The 21,625-nt window shown below is 45.2% G+C and overlaps 1 protein-coding gene across 1 annotated transcript in view; it reads left to right on the forward strand.

Moving 5' to 3' along the window:
- Positions 1 to 21,625, forward strand: part of ADCY2 (adenylate cyclase 2) — a 190,999-nt gene that overhangs the window by 133,922 nt on the left and 35,452 nt on the right. The window contains exons 17-18 of the mRNA XM_084850684.1: positions 17,417 to 17,548; positions 19,471 to 19,655. Coding sequence (XP_084706810.1) covers positions 17,417 to 17,548; positions 19,471 to 19,655 — 317 coding nt within the window. The remainder of the gene's footprint in view (positions 1 to 17,416; positions 17,549 to 19,470; positions 19,656 to 21,625) is intronic.

A 21,625-nucleotide genomic window follows, 5' to 3' on the forward strand; every position in this document is an offset into this window, starting at 1 on the left:
TGTCAGGAGGGAAGGGGAAATAGGATGGCTAGGGAAGATTGCCGACAGACAGTGACTGGGTTCACACAACATGACAACCCATCATGGGTAGCTAGCCACGGCAGGTTGTCGTGTCATCTGAACTGAGACCACTTCCCACAGGGTGGCTTATTTTGGGGCAACAAGCCACCCTGAAAACCCATGGCTTGTTTTGTTTTGTTTTGTTTCAACCCACGATGGGTTGTTGTGATGTCCAGACTGGCAGAGCCAGTCGATCATGGGTTGTGGTGATCGGGCACAAAGCCGCTTGGCAAGAGCGGCAAAAACCCCTGCTGCTAGTCCTGATTGTGCTTGCACCTGCCGCCTCAGGCCTCTATTGCTAGTGACTGCCCTCCAACAGTGTCCAAATCACACTTTGGAGGGGCTGTCGCTTGTTTGCCAACCCCTTAAAAAAAAATTAGCCCAGAAATGTGTATAAATGGGGCTGTAATTTTGTTTCATTATTTGTCAGGTACGCAAGTGCACATGTATGGCTGTCCAATATATATGTCAGGGTGGACACTGAGCCCATAGAATCCCAGAGTAGTTCTGATTCGGAGGAAGAGCAGTCGCTCCTGGGAGAGGAGCATGCCCCTTTTCCCCAGGGCCCGCAGCTGACAGAGATTCCTCCCACCAACATTCCTAGATTAGAAAGCAATCCAGGGAGTGACCCAGCACCGATAGCAGACTGGTTGGATGCGTGGCGCAGACGCAGAGAGCGGCGCCAAATGGAGAACGCGGAAAGGAGGCGTAGCGCCCAGTTGGCGCTCAAAGAACGGTTGCGCCCAGAAGATCCAAGGGAAAAGGGGAGGGATTCTCCCTAGTCCTTATATTCAGGGGTCTGCCAGTAATTGCCTTTCAAACGGGGACCAACTGTTCCAACTTAGGGCATAGGGATGCTGCTGCTCAGATCTAGTTGCTACCTGTAGAGTTGTTAAGTTGTAAAAGAAGAATAAAGCTTTGAAAAGAATCCCTTTGTCTGCGTCTGGACTTGGCTACTGGATTAGACTGAGAGAGCCCTCCAAGGAGCCCTTGACAATATATAGCCTTGCCTTGTCAATGCCCTTGTGTGTTTCAGCCGTCAAAGGGAATGACATGCAGTAGGAAACATACAAGAAAATTGACAAGAGGGGACTGCATATAGGCTAATTTGCGCACTGTTGACAGTGACAGGTTGGAAAAGTAAGTGCACCAAAAAGGGGCTGGGGAAAAACTGACCACTTAGCAAGGTGATCCTCTGGGTTTTAAGAGTTGAACTGACACTTCTTAGCATCCTCCTTCCATTCAGCACTTACTGGAGTCTCTAGCTACTCGAGAAAGGGATGATCTAGACTCCCCCCACTTTTCATGGCTTCCATTTTCAGTAACCGTGCCAGTAACAGCTGTGAGTGGGAGCTGTGAAAAGCGGGGGGAATCTAGATCTTCCCATCCGTGGGAGTATGCAAATGTGTTTGTAATCTTTTAAAAATTATTTTTCTGCCCCTGTTTTTGCACAAGAGCACAGATTCGGCTGTCAAGTGCCTAGCTCCTGGCTACTTTTGTAGTCACACAAGTCAGTCTTATTGCTAGTCAAACACTTTTATTATGCAGACTAAGATCAGCATTGCCTCAGGCTACAGATGTAATCCATATGCAGAAATCAGGAGCAGACTTCACCAGCTGGCTTTGCATAATAAAGACCTACATAAGCTGCAGTTAACTGCCTCAGGTTACAGCACTATAAAAGAAACTTGCAAGGAAACTGTGGTGGCCCCCATGGCCATTAGGGGTGCACGAAAGTCACTTACCTGTCCTCGAAGCTTTTCGCGGTGGGGGGGAGGCGCTTCGCTGCTCCCCGCGCGAAGTTCAGGCCGGGGGGGGAGGCTTCCCGCCTCGCCCGGCTGAAATTCAGGCCGGGGAGGAGGCGCCTCGCCTCACCCGGCCGCGAACTAAAAAGTAAAAAACAAAACAAAACACGCCCCCGTGATAGGCTACGTGACGATTAACGTAGCCTATCACGGCTAGATCTGCAAAGTCAGCCGTGATAGGCTATGTAAATCGTCACGTAGCCTATCACGGGTGACTTAAAAAAAAAAAAAAAGCGCATACGCAAATGGCGGCCCCCATAGGGAGCCGCCATTCGCGTTCCTTATTTGGTCTCTGTAGTCTACGTAAGTCTTTACGTAGACTACGGCGAAAATAAGGGCAACGCTATATGCGTTGCCCTTATTTTCGCCGTAGTCTACGTAAAGATTTACGTAGACTACAGCGACCAAATAAGGAACGGGAATGGCAGCTCCCTATGGGGGCCGCCATTATCCATACACACTTTTTTTTTTTTTAAGTCACCCGTGATAGGCTACGTGTCGATTTACGTAGCCTATCACGGCTGACTTTGCAAATCTAGCCGTGATAGGCTACGTTAATCGTCATGTAGCCTATTACGGGGGCGTTTTTTTTTTTCTTTTATTGGAATGGTGGCGGCGGCAGCCGGTCGAAAGACCGGCTGCCGCTCCCGCCCCGGACGAAGACCCGCCGAACCGCCGGCCGGACCCGCCGCCGGGAGGAACATTCGCCAAAGGTAAGTCCCATCCCGGGGGGGGTGCGGGGGGCGGGGGGGTGGAGAATTTCTCCCCAAAACTTGTTCAGGGGCCCGAACACGTTGGCGCTCAGCCCCCCGAAGTTTCGGGGAGAAATTCTCCGCCATCCCTAATGGCCATCCTTTCCCAACCTGAGGAGTCTAACCCTTGTCCTGCTGTCAAGTTGGGTCTTTCCAGAGAATCACCTCTCTGGCTGCCAACCTCATGGAGTGCCTCGCAACTCAGCGTTGCTCCTTCCTTCTCATGAGACATCTCACCCTCGGGTCTCTTATTGCCAGCCCATTCCCTACGTTGGTTGTCCAATACGTGTAGTCTTGCCTGGTCAATTTCTTTGTACATTGCAGCTGTCAGAGGGAGTGCCAAAGTGGAGTAGGTAGTATATGAGGAAATTGACAAGACGAGGCTCCATATAGGCTACTTTGCGCACAGTTGTAAAGGACAAAGGGAAAAATAATAGTAAGAGAAAGGAGGGATCCAGTAGCACAGTTCAGAAGCACTGAAAATAAGGGGGAAAGGTGAATGAAGTAAGTGCACCAAAAGAGGGGGAGACAACATCTCCCACTTGGCAATGTAATACTCTTGCATTTGTTGCACTGACACTTCTCAGTGTCCTCCATGTTTTCAACACTTCCCTGAATCTCCAGCTAGTCCAGAAATGGGAATTATTAACACCCCCTCCCTTTTCGAGTTCCTTGTATATTACCTACTTCACTTCGGCAGTCCATTGACACTGCAGTATACAAAGTCACTGAAAGGCAAGACTACGCATATTGGATAGGTGGAAGTGCACTCTTGCGCATTTGCAAAAGAACGGTGGGGGGGGATAATTAAAAAATTACAAACACATTTGTGTAATACTGAAGCACCAGAAAAAATGGCGGCAAATGAAAAGGGGAGGGGGCTGGGATAAGGTGAAAAGATGGGTTATGCCCCAAAGGTACCTGGGACACATACCAGAGCTGGCTGGAGGACTGAAGGGGAAGGAGGAGGAGAAAAAGCTATAGCAAACCCGATTGTCTGTCTGCTGTACCATGGGTCGTTAAGTGAACAACCAGCACACCGTGTCTTATTCACAGCGTGGCTTAGTGTCATGTGTGAACCCGCCCATTGAAGAAAGGAGGCACCAAGGAGAAAATAGGACAGAAGCAAAATCTCGTATGGTGGGGCTGTGTGCTATTGGCAAGGGAGGTTTGGAGGGCTCTGGACCATAAGCCCGGGAGCCAAGGGGGGCTGGGTTTCTAGGTCTAACATCTTGATACCAACAGGACCGATAAGCCTGAAGGAAACGCATAGATGAGATGTTCCGCTGGTTGTGGCTTCCACTGTTATTGCAGCAGTGTAACCTGGCAATTCTAAAGGAGGAACTGGGGTCACGAAGCAGTGTGCATACTGGGGACAGAGACAGGATGAAAAGCTGAGTTTCACATATGAAGTTGAACTAATTAGCCAGTTCTTTCACTGCAGGCTTCTTGTGCAAAATGGTTAATTAAAAGGACTCAAATGTCTCTTAAAATATTCTGATGTGAGAGCACAAAACCATTTCTCATGTTCAGATGTGTACTGTTGGGAGAACAAAATCTACTGCACAAGTCCATTAACTTAAAATAATTTATTAAAATGTGCTGTGTACTGTTGTATATGAGCACTGGACTTTTATGAATCTCAGATTAATTTATTTCTTAAAAGCAAAATACTTCTGTGAAGTTTCAAATGTTTCTTACTTCATACCAACATGACTGACAAAGGATTGATCTGGTGAGCAGTGAGGGACTTAAGGCACAAAGTTGTCTTGCAGCTTTCCTGGCTGTTCTCAGATTGTTGTTGTTGTTCAGTCGTTCAGTCGTGTCCGACTCTTCGTGACCCCATGGACCATAGCACGCCAGGCCTTCCCGTCCTGCGCTCTCTCCTGGAGTGTGCTCAAGTTCATATTCATTGCAACGGTGATGCTATCTAGCCATCTCATCCTCTGTCGTCCCCTTCTCCTTTTGCCTTCAGTCTTTCCCAGCATCAGGGTCTTTTCCAGAGAGTTTTCTCTTCGCATTAGGTGGCCAAAATATTTTAGCTTCAGCTTCAGTATCTGTCCTTCCAGTGAGCACTCAGGGTTGATTTCCTTTAGGATGGACTGATTTGACCTCCTTGCAGTCCAGGGGACTCGTAGGAGTCTTCTCCAGCACCACAGTTCGAAAGCATCAATTCTTCGGCGCTCAGCCTTATAGTCCAGCTCTCACAGCCATACATTACTACTGGGAAAACCATAGCTTTGATTAGACGGACCTTTGTCGGCAAGGTGATGTCTCTGCTTCTTACTATGCTGTCTAGGTTTGCCATAGCTTTCCTCCCAAGGAGCAAGCGTCTTTTAATTTCATGGCTACAGTCACCGTCTGCGGTGATCTTGGAGCCCAAGAAAGTAAAATCTGTCACTGCTTCCATTTCTTCCCCTTCTATATGCCAGGAAGTGATGGGGCCAGATGCCATGACCTTCGTTTTTTTTAATGTTGAGTTTCAAACCAACTTTTGCACTCTCCTCTTTCACCCTCAACAAGAGGCTCTTGAGATCCTCTTCGCTTTCTGCCATTAGGGTGGTATTGTCTGCGTATCTGAGATTGTTGATAATTCTCCCAGCAATCTTAATTCCGACCTGTGATTCATCCAACCCGGCGTTTCTCATGATGTACTCTGCATATAGGTTAAATAAGCAGGGCGACAATATGCAGCCTTGTCATACTCCTTTCCCAATTTTGAATCACTCGGTTGTTCCATGTCTGGTTCTTACTGTTGCTTCTTGACCCTCGTACAGGTTTCTCAGGAGACAGGTAAGGTGGTCTGGTACTCCCATCACTTTAAGAATTTCCACAGTTGGTTGTGATCCACACAATCAAAGGCTTTAGCGTAGTCAATGAAGCAGAAATAGACGTTTTTCTGGAATTCTCTTGCTTTCTCCATGATCCAGCGAACGTTGGCGATTTGATCTCTAGTTCCTCTGCCTCTTCGAAACCCAGCTTGTACTTCCGGTAGTTCTCGGTTCGCATACTGCTGAAGCCTAGCTTGTAGGATTTTGAGCATCACCTTACTGGCATGTGAAATGAGCGCAATTGTGCAGTAGTTTGAACACTCTTTGGCATTGCCCTTCTTTGGAATTGGAATGTAAACTGACCTTTTCCAGTCTTGTGGCCACTGTTGAGTGTTCCAAATTTGTTGGCATATTGAGTGCAGCACTTTAACAGCATCATCTTTTAGGATTTTAAATAGCTCAGCTGGAATACTGTCATCTCCGCTAGCTTTGTTGTTAGTAATGCTTCCTAGGGCCCACTTGACTCAAGTTCAGTGGCCGCACTGTCATGGCTATCAGGGACATTAAGATCTTTCCTGTATAGTTCTTCTGTGTATTCTTGCCACCTCTTCTTAATCTCATCTGCTTCTGTTAGGTCCCTGCCTTCTTTGTCCTTTATCATGCCCGTCTTTGCACAAAACGTTCCCTTGAGATCTCCAGTTTTCTTGAAGAGATCTCTAGTCTTTCCCATTCTGTTGTTTTCCTCGATTTCTTTGCATTGTTCATTTAAGAAGGCCTTCTTGTCTCTCCTTGCTATTCTCTGGAACTCTGCATTCAGTTGGATATATCTTCCCCTTTCTCCCTTGCTTTTCACTTCCCTTCTTTCTTCAGCTACTTGTAAAGCCTCATCAGACAGCCACTTGGCTTTCTTGCATTTCTTTTTCTTTGGAATGGATTTCGTTGCTGCCTCCTGAACAATGTTATGGACCTCCGTCCATAGTTCCTCAGGCACTCTGTCTATCAGGTCTAATCCCTTCAATCTATTCCTCACCTCCACTGTATATTCATAAGGGATATGATTTAGGTCATACCTGAATGGTTTAGTGGTTTTCCCTACGTTCTTCAATTTAAGCCGAAATTTTGCAACAAGAAGCTCATGATCTGAGCCACAGTCAGCTCCAGGTCTTGTTTTTACTGTCTGTATAGAGCTTCTCCATCTTTGTCTGCAAAGGACATAATCAATCTGATTTCGATATTGACCATCTGGTGATGTCCATGTGTAGAGTCGCCTCTTGTGCTGTTGGAAAAGAGTGTTTGCTATGATCAGTGTGTTCTCCTGGGAAAACGCTGTTAGCTTTTGTCCTGCTTCAATTTGTGCACCAAGGCCATGCCTGCCTGTTATCCCGGTGATTTCTTGACTTCCTACTTTAGCATTCCAATCCCCTATGATGAAGAGGACATCTTTTTTTGGTGTTAGTTCTAGAAGGTGTTGTAGGTCTTGATAGAACCAATCAACCTCAGCTTCTTCGGCATCAGTGGTTGGGGCATAGACTTGAATGACTGTGATGTTGAATGGTTTGCCTTGGATTCATACTGAGATCATTCTATCGTTTTTAAGATTGTACCCCAGTACCGCTTTTCCCACCCTTTTGTTGACTATGAGTGCTACTCCATTTCTTCTAAGGGATTCTTGCCCACAGTAGTAATTCTCAGATAGCAGCGACTAAAGCCAGGAAGTATTTCTCCCATGAACTTCATTTTGTGATGACACCTGTGACTGCCAGGTAACAGTTAGGGCAGCTACAAGATAAATGATGGTCATACACTCCCTCATTATGCACTGGCTTGGTAAGTCCTGCAAAAATTCACAATTTCATAATGTGCTAATAGCAGTTATGCTCATGATGTGACTCGGGTTGCAAATAGCATTGGGAATTAGCAGGCGGCTGTGTTTCTTTTAAGGGCTATTTTCATATTCCTTAACATGCATTGTTTTCACAATAAGTGGGGAAGGGTATCATTTGCGTGCTTATTTTCTACCCAGCTCACTTACACCTACTTGGTGTAAGTAGTGCCTATGCCTGTACAATGTTCTGGATAACGATCATGTGTTGTTGGGCCCATGCATGTTGGACTGAACACATGCACGAGCTATGTAGACTTTAAACCCTCTTTAGATTTCTGATGTTACTTGACTTGCACCAAGAAAAGTGAAACATGAACCTTCTGTACAGGGCAGGGTAAAACTTTAAATAAATCTACATGCAGAGTTATGTTCTGCTGCTCGCCAGCACCCCAAACAGAATCATATCATAGAATTGTAGAGTTGGTAGGAAGTGGCAGTCGTTTAGCCAAAGCCCTTCAGAAAGACAGAACCATTTTCATCCTTACTGGCCATATGCAGATCTGTGCAATCCAGAGCACAGTGTACCATTTGCAAATAGCATGTCTGTACTTAAATTGGTTTAACAGTAGTTCCCTCTTTCGGAGATATCCCTGGAGGAAAATAGTTCTGTGCAGAGGATTTAGGGATTTCTACAGAATATCCAGCACTCTCACCAAGCTACAATTCCCATTAAAATAGTATAAAACTAATTTAAGTTTGTTGTGTACATGTACTCAAAGAGCGGGAACATAGTAAAGAGATACCTGCAGAGCAAACATCCAGCTACCAATATTTTTCCCCTGATGGAAAATAACTTGGGTTTAAGTCTCCAAGCCAAGATGGAGCTGGAGTGCTTGGTTGGTAGTGAGCAAGAACATAGTGCATAGATATAGTGGGCGTATCAGAAACCTGGTGGGATGGCATCAGTGGAACACAAATAGATACAGATTCTGTAGAAAGAACTGGGAAGGGTGTATTAGGCACAGAGTCCAATAAACTCAAAAGCTTAAGAGGAACAAACTCCTCCAAAGAATCACTCTAAGTAATAATACCAGAACCAAAAGTAATTTAATATTTGAGTCATACTATTAACCACCTGACCAAAATACTGAAGGTGATTTTGAGACACAGGAAGAAATCAGGGAGGCATCCCAATGGAGAAAGTATTGTAATAATGGTTGACTTCAGTTACTGTCATATAGTTTGTGTAAATTTATGTTCATATCCTAAATGATTATGCCTTTGAACAGTTGATCATGAAACTAACCAGAAGAAGAGTCTTGGACTTAATCCTGATGTAAGTTTTGTTGAACAACACAACAGCCAAGGGAAGTAGATTAAGATGAGAGTTAGTGAGTGGCCAAAAGTTACCCAGTGAGTTAATGGCTGAGTGGAGCTTTGGACCTGGGTTCATCAGTCCTAATCCAACACTCGAACCAGTACAGTACCAGCTCCCTGGCTATTTGTCACAATGGCTGTATGGAACGTCCAGGTTCAGGTTCATAGTCAATATGTTTCTGAGTAGTAGTTCCTGGGGGGTGGGGGGGACCAGGAGTAGTAGAGGTCTCTTGCCTTCAAGCACTGCTTGTAAGCTTTTCAGAAGCATCAAGTTGACCACTGTGGCAAGCAGAATCCTGGACTAGATTCTGAATCTGATTCAGAATCCTGGACTAGACAGACCTCTTACAGGGGCTGCTCCTTCTTGTCCTTGAACACACATGCATAAGAACACATATCTATACATGTGTACTCGACATGCATGGAGATACTAGATTCTTGGGCAGAGATGTGGCATGCACAGGGCAGACAGTACACCAGAGATAAGCAACCTTTTTGGGTCTGTGGGCACATTTTACATTTTGAAATGAGTCCACAGCCCTACCAAAAATTGCTGTCAGTGTGAGTGGGTGCATCTTCTTTTTCTTCCTATTCCTCCTCCCCATCACTATTTCCTTCTTCCTCTCCCCTGCCCCTGCTCATGATCCCCTCCTTCTTCTTCCTCTTCCTCCTCCTGATCTTCTCCCCCCACCCTGCTCACTATTTCCTCCTGCTCCTCCCCTCACTATTTCCTCCTCCTTTCCCCCCCAGACTCCTGCCACGCTCACTTTATCTCCTGATCTGCAGGAGGGAAGGAAAAGCCATGGCGGCAGATGGCAGGGAGAGGAAGGAAAGGCCAGAGGGGTCCAGCAGGGTCTGGTGGGCCCTCTTGGAGGGCGCCCCAGGTGGCTGCAGCTATTGTGTTGTTGACTCCTGCCATGTGCTCTGACAGATATAGTGGGTAAATAAGTTCAAGAACACCAACAAAGCTTAAGCTTAAAGGACACAAGTTTTTATTTTACCACAAGTGTTACAGAAATAAAAGATTGGTTAGTACTCCTCCCTTAGCACTGCACCAGCAGACTATTCCCTTATGATTCATAATAGTAGTGACAGAGTGAGAAGAAAATGGAGTTATGGTTCACCAAATAAGGAGTACCGAGTGAGGGTGGCTTGGTAATGGAGAGGTGGCACTTGGAGGCTTCTACTCAGTGGGGAAAATGTGAGTTTCAGTGCAACAGGGTTGGCTACACAAGGGGCATAATGGACAGTTTCAGAGTGATATAAGGAAAAGAAAGCAGTCAGCGGATATATTTACCGGTTTCACAGGAGGGGGAAAGGCTGTCACTTCCTAGTTGCTCACAATCACTGGGAAATTCACATAGGGCAATGGCTGTCCTAACTCCTGCAAACATCTGGTCACACATTTACAATGGTGGGATCATCCCAGGCTTGAAAACCACCATGTATTCTGTGATTTTTCTGTCCTGTGTGGACAAAGGCGATGATGGAGGACCGATGGCAGGCTAAGCCATTTCTTGGAATCCCTGAGCGTTGCAGAGTGTAAAATGCAGTTTCAAAAATAGAGTTGTATGGGGAGACCAGTAAAGTGCTGCCTCTCCTGAGGTCCTAATTAACCTGAAGAAAATGACAACCATTGGGGAGAGGAAAGGGAACTGAGAAAAAGAGGCAAAGGAGGAAAGCCAGCTAGATGTTGGATACACCTGGTTTGGGAACCTGCAAAACCTTAGCAAAGTTCCTTTGACTCTTGGCTTTACCAGCGGAAGGGTGAACCACTGAGCTTAAACCCAACAACTCAAAATAGCCCTTCTTCTTACTCCCACTGTGAGACATGGGTGTCTCTGGATCTCTGAGGGGGTCAACTCACACAGTTCTGCAGGCCCAGTATTGCAGCTATACACACACTGTGGAAGTCCCTTGAGTACTTCGGGCAGGTAACTAAGCTCCCACTGCAGGTTGGCAACACCACTGCAGTGGAAGTGGCCTAAATGCAGCAATGGCTGCATCACAAGGGATATATCTCTGTTTTGGAAAACAAGGCAACAAGGTAGCACAAGCAAGGAGAAAAGCTCTAGGCCTGTAAATGTGGGTTCACCCCCAGCGGCAGGCATAGTGCTAGGAGCAGATCATGAGGATCAGGCAGCATGCCAGGTGGAATATGGGAGAATTGCAAGTCAATGCAACAGAGGGTCTGTGTATAATAAGTCCTTCAGTCACCCTGAGAGTTTCAACTCAATAGTTGTTACTGGGTAAGCGCAGAGAACACAGTGGAGATCACTGTGAGTAGGAGTTAAACAAAGGATTCAATAGCTTGGCTCTTAGAGTGAATAGAAATCTTCCTAAAACTCCTGACTAATTAGCTGGCTAATTAGGCATCACAAAGCCATGCTTCCAAGGGACAATCTGGTGATACTTTATCCTAACTATCACCAGTGACTGTTAATGACCTTTCCCGAGGTGGGGACACTTTCAGATTGAAAACTATTTCCCATCAAGGGACTGGCCAATTTATACTACCCTTGTGTGTTGTTTGACTAGGATGGGGCCTTGATGGTTAGGAAGGTATTTGTATTTATCCAGAGTTTCCATGTTTTGCATACTCACTTGAGAGCAACTCCTGCTAATTCAATTATAGTAGAGGATGCATAGGTCACACCTTGATTATTAGATGCTTTAGGTTGCACATTACTGCCTAGGGAACACAGTGGAGATCACTGTGAGTAGGAGTTAAACAAAGGATTCAATAGCTTGGCTCTTAGAGTGAATAGAAATCTTCCTAAAACTCCTGACTAATTAGCTGGCTAATTAGGCATCACAAAGCCATGCTTCCAAGGGACAATCTGGTGATACTTTATCCTAACTATCACCAGTGACTGTTAATGACCTTTCCCGAGGTGGGGACACTTTCAGATTGAAAACTATTTCCCATCAAGGGACTGGCCAATTTATACTACCCTTGTGTGTTGTTTGACTAGGATGGGGCCTTGATGGTTAGGAAGGTATTTGTATTTATCCAGAGTTTCCATGTTTTGCATACTCACTTGAGAGCAACTCCTGCTAATTCAATTATAGTAGAGGATGCATAGGTCACACCTTGATTATTAGATGCTTTAGGTTGCACATTACTGCCTAGGACTCTTGGCTCCCAGCTGCCATGAGTCTCTCACTCAAACAGCCTTCTGGAATAAAATGGATACTTTAGCCAAAGTGCTAGTGTGATGCCCCAAAATACAAATATAAAAGCTGTCAGCGCTGAGCTTCTCAATAACAGACAACTTTGCAGTATCCAAAGGGACAGTTACTCCCCCACTGATTCTGTTGTGCCCCATCAATTCTGTTACACAAACAGTGGGTCCCACCAAGTCTGTTGCGTAAGCGGAATGCACCACTTGCACAACAGAGATTTAACGCTTCCTCGAGAAAGCCCCAAAATGAGCAGAACTGCTCATATCTGGATAGGGGCAGGTTAGCGGAGCTCCCTTATGCAAGCTACACTGACCTGCTCCGTTCCAGAAGCACTTAACCTCTGTTCCGCAAGTGGTGGGTGCCGCTTGCAGAAGGGAATTGGTGGGGTGCAACAGATCGGCGGGGGCATAAGCACCCCATTGCATACTGCCCTTTGGTCTGATCCAGCAGGTCTCTTATATTCTTATGGGTACATCTTGAACATAACATGAGTTAATTGTATACACCAGCAGAGCTAAATATCTGTATCAGAAATCAAACCTGCTGGATTATTGCAGAATCCTTAGTTTCAATATTTTTTATTGACTTCATTGTTGACTTCATACCTGCAAAATGTTTTTAGACTGAAAGGATACCTTTGGGATACCTTTGCATGATTTAAGCCACTTTGGCAGAGTGACTGGTCTTATTGTAAAAGGGTTTATGGGAAAGGCTTGATTTATGGTTGGGGAATCAGCATGTGCAGAGCCAGGTCTAGAGTTATGTGAGCCCTTACATCCACCCCGCCATGCCCATTCCCCCCATTACAGTGGGCGACAGGCAGCCTCAGTTTTCTGTCTTGTCCTTTTGCCCCTCTGTCCTATTAAAGTCAGCTTTCAGTGTGTTGGCAGGATCTCCCCACACACAGCTGGGAAGTAGAAAGTGCAGCTGGGAGAAGCAGCAGTGCACCTAGGGAGGAGGAGGAACAGCAGAGCAGGGAGGTGGTACTGCCCAGCAGCTGCCCAACCATGCTGATATGCACTTCATTTGTGACAATGCACGGCTGGTAGATGGAGCCAACGACTGGCCTAATCCTTGGAAAGGGCTTCTGTGTCTCACCTCAGGTTTAGAAACATCAACTGATAGTTGTGACAGAAGATAAAGATATTTGGGTCAGATTCACTCCAAATTCCTTCTCGTCTAGAGATGTTGACAACTGGGACATGATCTCGTTCTCTTTGTAGTATTAGCTGAAATAATTCTCTTTTTGAAAGAGTTTGTCCAAAGTCCCAAGCTGCTGAGTTTCCTTCTCGGTAATGAGTCGTTTTTCATTCAATAAGGTTGAATTCTAGTTGATATGAAACCAGCCTTATGACAAGAAGCATCATTAGGAAGCTGTGAAGACCGGGGGAAAGGAGGAGAAGTACTTCAGAAAATATCCTCCACTGTGGTTTGCTGATTGACTGACTGACTGACTGACTGACTGACTGACTGACTGACTGATTTTGTGTGCATGAAAAACTGTGTCAGGAATAGGTGCAGGTTACCATTTGATTTTTTAAATAACAACAACAAAAATAGTTGTTACTATTAGTATTTCATTCTTTCTTATTTGATAGGCCAGTGTGGAAGCAGGAAGCAAATCTGCTCTTTTTTAGATGCTTTACCTGGAAAAGTAGGTCTGATTGGCCAAATAAAGTAAAAGTACAATTACAGACTTTCCACTGGCTATATATTAAACAATCATTATGTAAAATTCACTTCTGCCAGTCTGCATGCATCATCTTTGGCTTCATTTCCTAGTGAGTCCAGACTTCCCAAACTCTCAGGCTCCTTCACTTACCTTGAGTGCACAGTCTTCCCTGTCTTGAAGCCCTGTATGAGGTTCCCCCCCCCAAGAATTCTTTCTCCTTCCTCCACTTTCCTCAGTTTCCTGTTGTGCTCCTATTTACTTATTTACTTATTTGTATTTTATTTGTTAAATGCCTCCTAAAATAGATTTCTCTAGGCCGGGGGTGGAGAACCTCAGGTGCATGGGCCAAATCCAGCCCTCCTGGGTTCCCCAGTTGGCCACACCCCCTTCCCCGGACCCACCCCCTCTTCTCCAACCACCAGTCATGGTGGTTTCCTGGCTTTTGTGCAGTTTTTGCCCTATTCCAACAGTCTGAAATGCTTCCCCAAAGGCTTAGTTATTGTCAGTAAGAGTTTTAAGCTAAAATATGCAGGTATTTTTGCCTCTGCCCATCTGCCTTTGGCCCCACCAAATTTGCCTTCTCTCTCTCTCTCTCTCTCTCTCACACACACACACACACACACACACACCACTAGAATGAGGCCCCCAGCCCTTGGACTGAAAGAACTACTGCACCCCTGCTCTAAACATTGTACAATATAATTTAAAATATAATGGGTTGGATCCAGATTTATGCTGGGTTGACTGTGCTGGCAGAAGTGGACTTCCCTGTCCCCATGATAGTCCCTCCAGCCTCTTGAAAATGCTGCCCAGAGCAGAGTGCCTGTTCACATGTCACGACAAGCCACCATGGGTTAATTCACCTGTGGAACTCCGTGCTGCACACTGGCCACCATTTTGCAGGCCGTAGGTTGTGGACGATATGTTAACCATGCCCACCACCCACCCTCACTGGGTTTGCACACCACAACAAGCCACGGCACACCCCTGCCGTGGCTTGCACATGCAAGATGGTAGCTGGTACATGGCACAGAGCCTCCACAGGTAAATTAAGCCACGGTGGCTTATACCATGCTGTGCAAACCAGGTCAGAGAGTCAGGAGACCCTGCTGCATGGGCTGAGCTGTGGTGTGTGTGTGTGTGGGGGAACCCCCAAATCAGGTGGAGGGGCGTTCTGTGAACGGAGCCCTTCCACAGAAGCCAGGTCCTGAATCCAACCCAATAACAACTTAATAAAATGCAATAAAAACAATAACACAGCATAAAACCAATAGGCATACTGACACAGCATAAACTATAATACAGATGAAAAACTGAAACCACCATGAATTGGCACAAGAATTAAAATCATGCCACAAGGACTAAAATAATAGGACTTAAATATTAGTAATATGAAAACAGTTAAAAACCCTGGGAGAACAGAAAAGTATTCACCTGGCAACAAAAAGATAGCAGTGTGGGCACCAGGCGAACTTCCCTTGGGAAGGGCGTTCCAGAGCCAGGGCCACTACCAGAACCTTTAACGGAGGTGCTGCCTCCTTCACTCATCCTTCATTCAGATCCTTAGTTCCCCTGCCACAGTTTACTTCATATCACTTCTTTAGGGTAGCTGTACTCATCAGCTTCTCTGCCCTTAGGCTTCCAGCTGACTTCCTCTTCCTCCACCATGCCTTTCAATGGCATACAAGCTCTCTGGTCCCTGGGCCTTGCTTAAGATTTTCCCAGCCAAACTGACATTTGACTTCTGATTTGAAAGCTGCCGTGAGAACAAACTAATGAATACCAATTGCAGGAGAGCATTAACGGTAACAACTGCTTTCATGTCCTCTGTGTACTTTCCAGAGGCATCTGGCTGGCTATTGTAGGAAACTAGATGGACCTTTGGTCTGATCCACAGGGTTCTCCTTACACTCTTATCTAAATCTGCAGCGTTTAAGGATGTTCTCTTGCTAACAGTTTCCTGCTGATGAATAATCATGATTCTCATGCAGCCCAGCTGGGTTTCTTGCGTCTTGGTAATTTTTTTCATAGTTCAGCTAGACATTCGGAAAACATGAACTGGAAATATTTCAGACAAATAAAATACAATATATATAAAAACAAGGTTTTTGTTAGGCCATGTTACACACTTAAGATCCCCAGAATTAATGATTCAGAAGCAATTGGCCAATCTGGAAACAAGATAGATTGGAACAGACGATAGTTTTTTTTCCGGGGGTTCAGGCTATTTGAAAGGAGAACTGCTGGTGGTGGTGCATGCTGATTCCACTTCTGCCTCTGGTAAATCAGGTTTCTCAGTTTGAGTAAGACTCCAAAACCTGTTTAATCAGAAATAAGAATGGGACAAAAATGCATATGAACTGTAGGAAGCAAACCCTTTTTAGTTCCCTCTAAATACTATTAAGCGTGCAACCCTATGTCTGAGGGGCCATAGGATAGACAGAGCTATGACCTTGGAAGTGAAAATACTTGCTTGGATCTTCAACCCCGCCTTTCGCACAGCCACTGCAGAAGCTCCACCGTGGCTCCTCTTCCGAGGTCCATGTGACCACGTCGGACAAGAATGGGGAGAGGCCGTGCTGGCGGGTGGGAAGTATCCTGTGGTATCTACAGCCACAGGCCTAACTAAGATGGGTCCTGTCTAGCGGAAGCAGTTTAAAAGGAGGACAGAGAGGTGAAAATCACCTCCATTGCTGCTCCTGTTCAGTTAGCAGCAGCCCGGCAGGGCATAGAAATCTTGGAAGCCTCCTGTCTCGCAGGCAGCTTCCATTCAGCAGGTGGCAACCTTATAAGGTTGCTCCCTAAGTCTCTCCTTTGTATATGTAAGTTGCATATCTGAGAGAGATGAAAAGAACACATACCACTTAATAAGTAGTAGACGAAAGGTGGAGTGTGACTGGATAGAGAGACAGTTGTCTCCCATAAACTGACATTTCTGTTACATTTTCCTTCTTTTATCTTTTCATTAAAACAAAACCACCTTTCCATATTACTTCAGGCACTAGCATTTAATATCAAATATGTCCAATATATCCAATATAGGAAGGCCTGGCGTGCTATGGTCCATGGGGTCATGAAGAGTTGGACATGACTTAACGACTGAACAACAACAACAATATCCAGTACAACTTTAGATGAAATGTAGTTTCAGAAAATGCATTGCTTGGATGGGTCAAAGTGGGACATGCACAGCTGTGAAGATAATACTATGCATCAAAATTCATTCTATCTGAGGATCAAACGTGATGTAATAGAAGCAACCACATTTGTTATTTCACACGACTGCCTGCCCTGTTCTCATGTGCGGGGGAAGGTTGAGGGAGTCTTAATTTTGACAGCAAGAGGGAGAGCTGAACCTTTCCCTAACTTACCAGCCCATGTTCCATCTCCCAGGATACTTTTCTCACTTCCCCCATTGGAGCAGGGCTGGGAGAAAAGTGCCTTTCAAACTTGTCAGAGGGGCAGGTGGTAAGGGGGCAGAGTCCAGACTATTTGCACAGCATGTATGCATGAGGAGGTGATTGCATGACGGAACCTCTTGCATCCATTCAAAAGAAGGACTTTAGTTCTTACTCTGCTTTTATTTTTAGCCTGCTTCAGGATGTTTTTACTATAATTCTCAGCTAGCATCGAAGACTGTGCATAAAACTTGTAGACTTTATTATCTCCTTCAGTCTCTTAAAATAATGTATGGCTGTTTAACAGAGGAGTGTGCGTAACAGAGTAATGTGTCAAATGGGAAACTTCAAATAGGCTGAAGACAATTATCTATGAAACATGCAGTATCATAGTAGCTTTATTCTCTTCACAATGGAAAAATTAAAGTAATAAAGAGTGCAACATACCTCATGTTTAAATTAATATCAAAACTTCCATTTGTCTGTATCCTTCCGGATGTTAGATTTCTTCTTGACACTCTCTGTATACTTGATGAAGACCCTAAGAGATTTCATGTTTGTTTGTTCTAGTTTTTCTTGGATGCTGATGCTGATGCTGATGTGATTGAATTCCTCCCTATTCTGAATTCATCAAATGCAAGTTCTCCCGATGCGAGTGATCAGACACTCTGGTATATTCGAAGCAACCATTTTTTCCTACCAGTAAGTTTGTATTATATTTATTTATGGCTTGTAGCAGGAACACCTACTGTCAATGGAATGAGAAAGACCAAGATCCCATTTACATGCACATCTAGCAGTTTCTCTGAAGTTGCTCCCTCATTGATCCAGGTCTGTACGAAGACCTCCACTCACACAGCTCATTCTGATTACCTGTTTACCATTCCGTGCAAATGACATCCCACCCAAGGAGCTGCTAGTCACACTCCCAAAGGGCCTTGCAGAGCAGTATCCAGACGCTGCATTGAAAGAGGCCAGCATGTTGCTGCTAGTTTGTGAGAAGCCAGCCTTACAGTCTGATCCCACAGAAGAAAACCCAACAGGGTTTGATGGGACTTACAAAGCTAGCACTACAAATGTAGTGAGCAAGATAACAAATTGAGCTTCTAACATTATTGTTAAGACTCCTCCTCAAAACCCTCTTGTTCACTACTTGTGTTGTAAAGCTAAACTAAAACATGTTAAAATTGCTAACTCTCCTTTTTTACTTTCTCCTGCACTTGAAAATAAAAAGCTAAGCTAAAGCATTACTAAGTTCCTGTAGGCATGTGAAAAATTAAATTTACTTAAATGTAGATGCTAGAATGAAAGAAAAACCAAAGACTTGAAATAATTCCAAGTTCCATCTTCAGAAATAAGATAAACAAGCTCTGTTTTTTTAAGTCTGTTATTATATTTTAAATCTCTGCATTGCTGCCAGGCTTTATTGTGGTTTGTACGTTTATACTGCAGTTTTAAGCTTTTACATTTTATATTGTATTTTATGATGCATTTTGTGGTTTTAATTGTTGTGAACTGCCCAGAGAGCTGCAGCTATTGGACAGTATAGAAATGTAATAAAATAAATACATACATAAATAATTAAGTTATTCCCAAGTAAGAGTGTAAAGGATTGCAGTCTTCTAGCCCAATCTTAACTAGGTATGCATAGAAGTCAGCATCCCCGAGGTGTGGGAGCTGCTTTTCCATGGCTTCATCCCACACCATTGTGGGAAGTAGTGGTGTAGTGATAAATTTTGAAGTGCAGGCACTCATCATGACCCCACTGCCACACCCCCGAGGAGAATCCAAAAATGCAGGCAGCTGTGTTGGTATCAACAAACCAGTTCTAGCAGTTCTCATCTGTACCAGGAACAAGTCTTCTATAAAGCTATTGGGTCTTAATTGGCCATTCAGGACCAGACCACCCCAAAATATTTCGCATTACAACAGGACTAGCTCACAACTGTATGTTGTTGCTGAGAAACTTCACTCCACCCCCAGCTACTGTGAGGATCGCAGCTAACCTCAGAGGGAACAGGGAAGTCTGAGAAGGCAGGGGTGGGAGACCGTCTCAGCATCCCTGCTAATAAAAAAGTGTCAATGCTGTGTCCCTGTGAGCCCTCGCTCCGCTACACTACTGCTGGTAAAGTTTCAAAGGCTGGAACAAAGGGGAGGGGGCCATTATGTGGGCCCTACTCACTCAAAGGTCTCCTGGCTGGGAAGTGAATACAACAGTTGTATTGGAAGAATTTGAGTGGTTGGCCTTGCCCTCGGGGTTCCAGTCTTTTAAATGTTATCACCGTGATGTGGTATGAAACCCCAGAAATGCAGCATCCATGCCATTGTGGTAATGCATGAGGTGCCCGTCGTCTCATCAGTTTTAATGGAGCGCATGTTGTGTGTGACAGGGGTTGGGGGGAGATTCCTATACATAAAAAATGTGTGTGTCAGGGAGAAGGCTAAGCTAGAATCCTTTACCCTGACATCTAATTTTCTATGTGGCTGGAGTATTTTTATGAAGGAGCACGCAGTTAAGTGCTGAGTGGTACAGCCCAGACACAGATTTACCATGATAGTGAGGATTCAGCCTTAGCTGCTAACCCAAATCCTTGTTTGGTTTGGTCTTTCTCTTCTTCTTCTAGTACTTTATCTACAGCTGCATCTTGGGCTTGATTTCCTGTTCCGTTTTCCTCCGGATAAATCATGAGCTGAAAATGGCAATCATGCTGGTTGCTCTGGTTGTCTACAATGTCATTCTTCTGCACATGCATGGCTCTGTGCTGGACAACTACAGCAAGTTCCTATATACAATGGCACCTCTAAAAAGGTAGGCGAGTTATTCTGTCACTTGGTTAAGGAGCTACTTAAGACCAAACTAGATAATGATTGGGTTCACACAATCAGAGAGGGAAAATAAGCCATAGTGGCTTATTTTCCCGCCCCACACATGCCGGTCACATGCTGCCTAATTTCCATAATTATCCTTGCTGGGCGTGGGTTGTTGTGTTGTCCGAACCCAGTGAGGGTGGGTGGCAGGAGGTAGCTTACAAACCAACCCTAAAACAAGCCATGGGTTCTGAGATGGTTTGTAAGTCACCACCCACCCTCACAGGGCTTGGACAACATGACAACCCATGTTTAGTGAGGGTAATTATGGAAATTAGGCAGCGTGCAGCCAATACACCATCATGGCTTATTTTGCTTCTTTGATCATGTGAACCAGCCCACTGGGAGGGTTTGCACATCACATTAAGCCACCCTGTGAATAAAACAGCATGGGTTAGTTGTTTGGTTGCTAACCTGACAGACAGTCAGGCTTGCTGTGGCTTGTTTCCCCCCTCTTTCCCTGTTGGTCCTCCCGCTGGCTCCAGCAGCTATGCCAGGTGCCTTGTTTTTTTCACTCTGGCCAGCCAGTTCTGCAGCCGTTCCTGACAATCCATGACAAAGTTGCCATGCTTGGTTTGGACAACACGACAAGCCACCATGGATATCCGCAACCCTAAAACAAACCATGGGCTCTCAGGATGGCATGTTCATGATAAATAAGCCACCCTGCAGAAACTGTGCCAGGTTCACACAGCACGACAACCCACCATGGGTGATCAGCCATGGTGGGTTGCTGTGTTGTGTGAACCAGGTCGGTATAAGATGTACCCCGAGGATTGGATCCAGTATCTGCCTTCCACAAGAGGAAGGCATCTTCTGTGAGAGGAAGGGCTCCACTCATGGAAGGTCCCTCCACCCGTCTTTTGAGGACCCTCCTCCTTCCCACACCAGAGCTTGCCCCAATGAAGCAGGGTCTCTTGACTCTTTGTGTAACATTTTGCAGGGAATGCAGGGGTTGCTGTGCGAAGGAAGGGGCGGAGAAGTCCACTTCTGTCTGGGCAGTGGATCCTGTGTAAATCTGGATCCAAACCTAGATATCTTCTGTAATATCAAAGAGAAGCAACATGTGGCAATATGTGTTGTGCATTCCTGTCAACCAATTGTTTGAGGTGGCCTGGGAAGATCCAGAGCACAAAAGGGCCTGGTTTGCATGATTGCAGGGTGGTTAACAAGCTACGGTGGCTTGTTAATCACCCTGTACGTTCCAGTTGCATGCCAGCCAGATTTGCAGAATTACCCTTGCTAGTGCGGCTTCTTGAGTTATTGGAATCCTGTGAGCATGGCTTCTGGGGTGGGTAACAAACCACCCCACAACCCTACAACAGCTCATGGGTTCTGGGTGGTTTATTACCCATCCCAACAAGCCGCCCTTGCCAGATTCAGATAACACAAGACGCCACATCAGCGAGGGTAATTATGCAAATCTAGCCAGCATTCAACCGACATGTGCAGGGTGGTTAACAAGCCATGGTGATTTGTTAACCACCCCGCAATCCTGCAAACTGGACCGTGATATCATGTGTTAGATCAGGGGTTCCCAACACGGTGCCGTGGGCACCCAAACCTTAAAAATAATCCTATTTTTTAATATACTTACATGGATTTGTATGAAATGTATACAACTTTCTAGCAATTATACATAGGCTTCAACAGAAGCAGACCAAATATCCAAATAAGTATCCATTTGAAGGTGACATCTATATGCTACCCATTCAAATATTGAAAGCGTTGTAAGGCCCTCCATTACACTAGAGGAGGTGAACGTTTATCCTTCCAGTGTTGTAATATCAGCTTTTTAGTTGTCAACAGGGTGCAGAGCATGCATGTACGCTGACCATTTGTTCATTTCCATTAAGCAGGCAAATAATTTAAAAGGGTGTGTACATCTGTGAATATTAAAGACTGTTCCAG

The sequence above is a fragment of the Heloderma suspectum genome, chromosome 4 (assembly GCF_057233095.1).
Source record: "Heloderma suspectum isolate Gila_16-S chromosome 4, 16-S_ref, whole genome shotgun sequence".
Lineage (NCBI taxonomy): Eukaryota > Metazoa > Chordata > Lepidosauria > Squamata > Helodermatidae > Heloderma > Heloderma suspectum.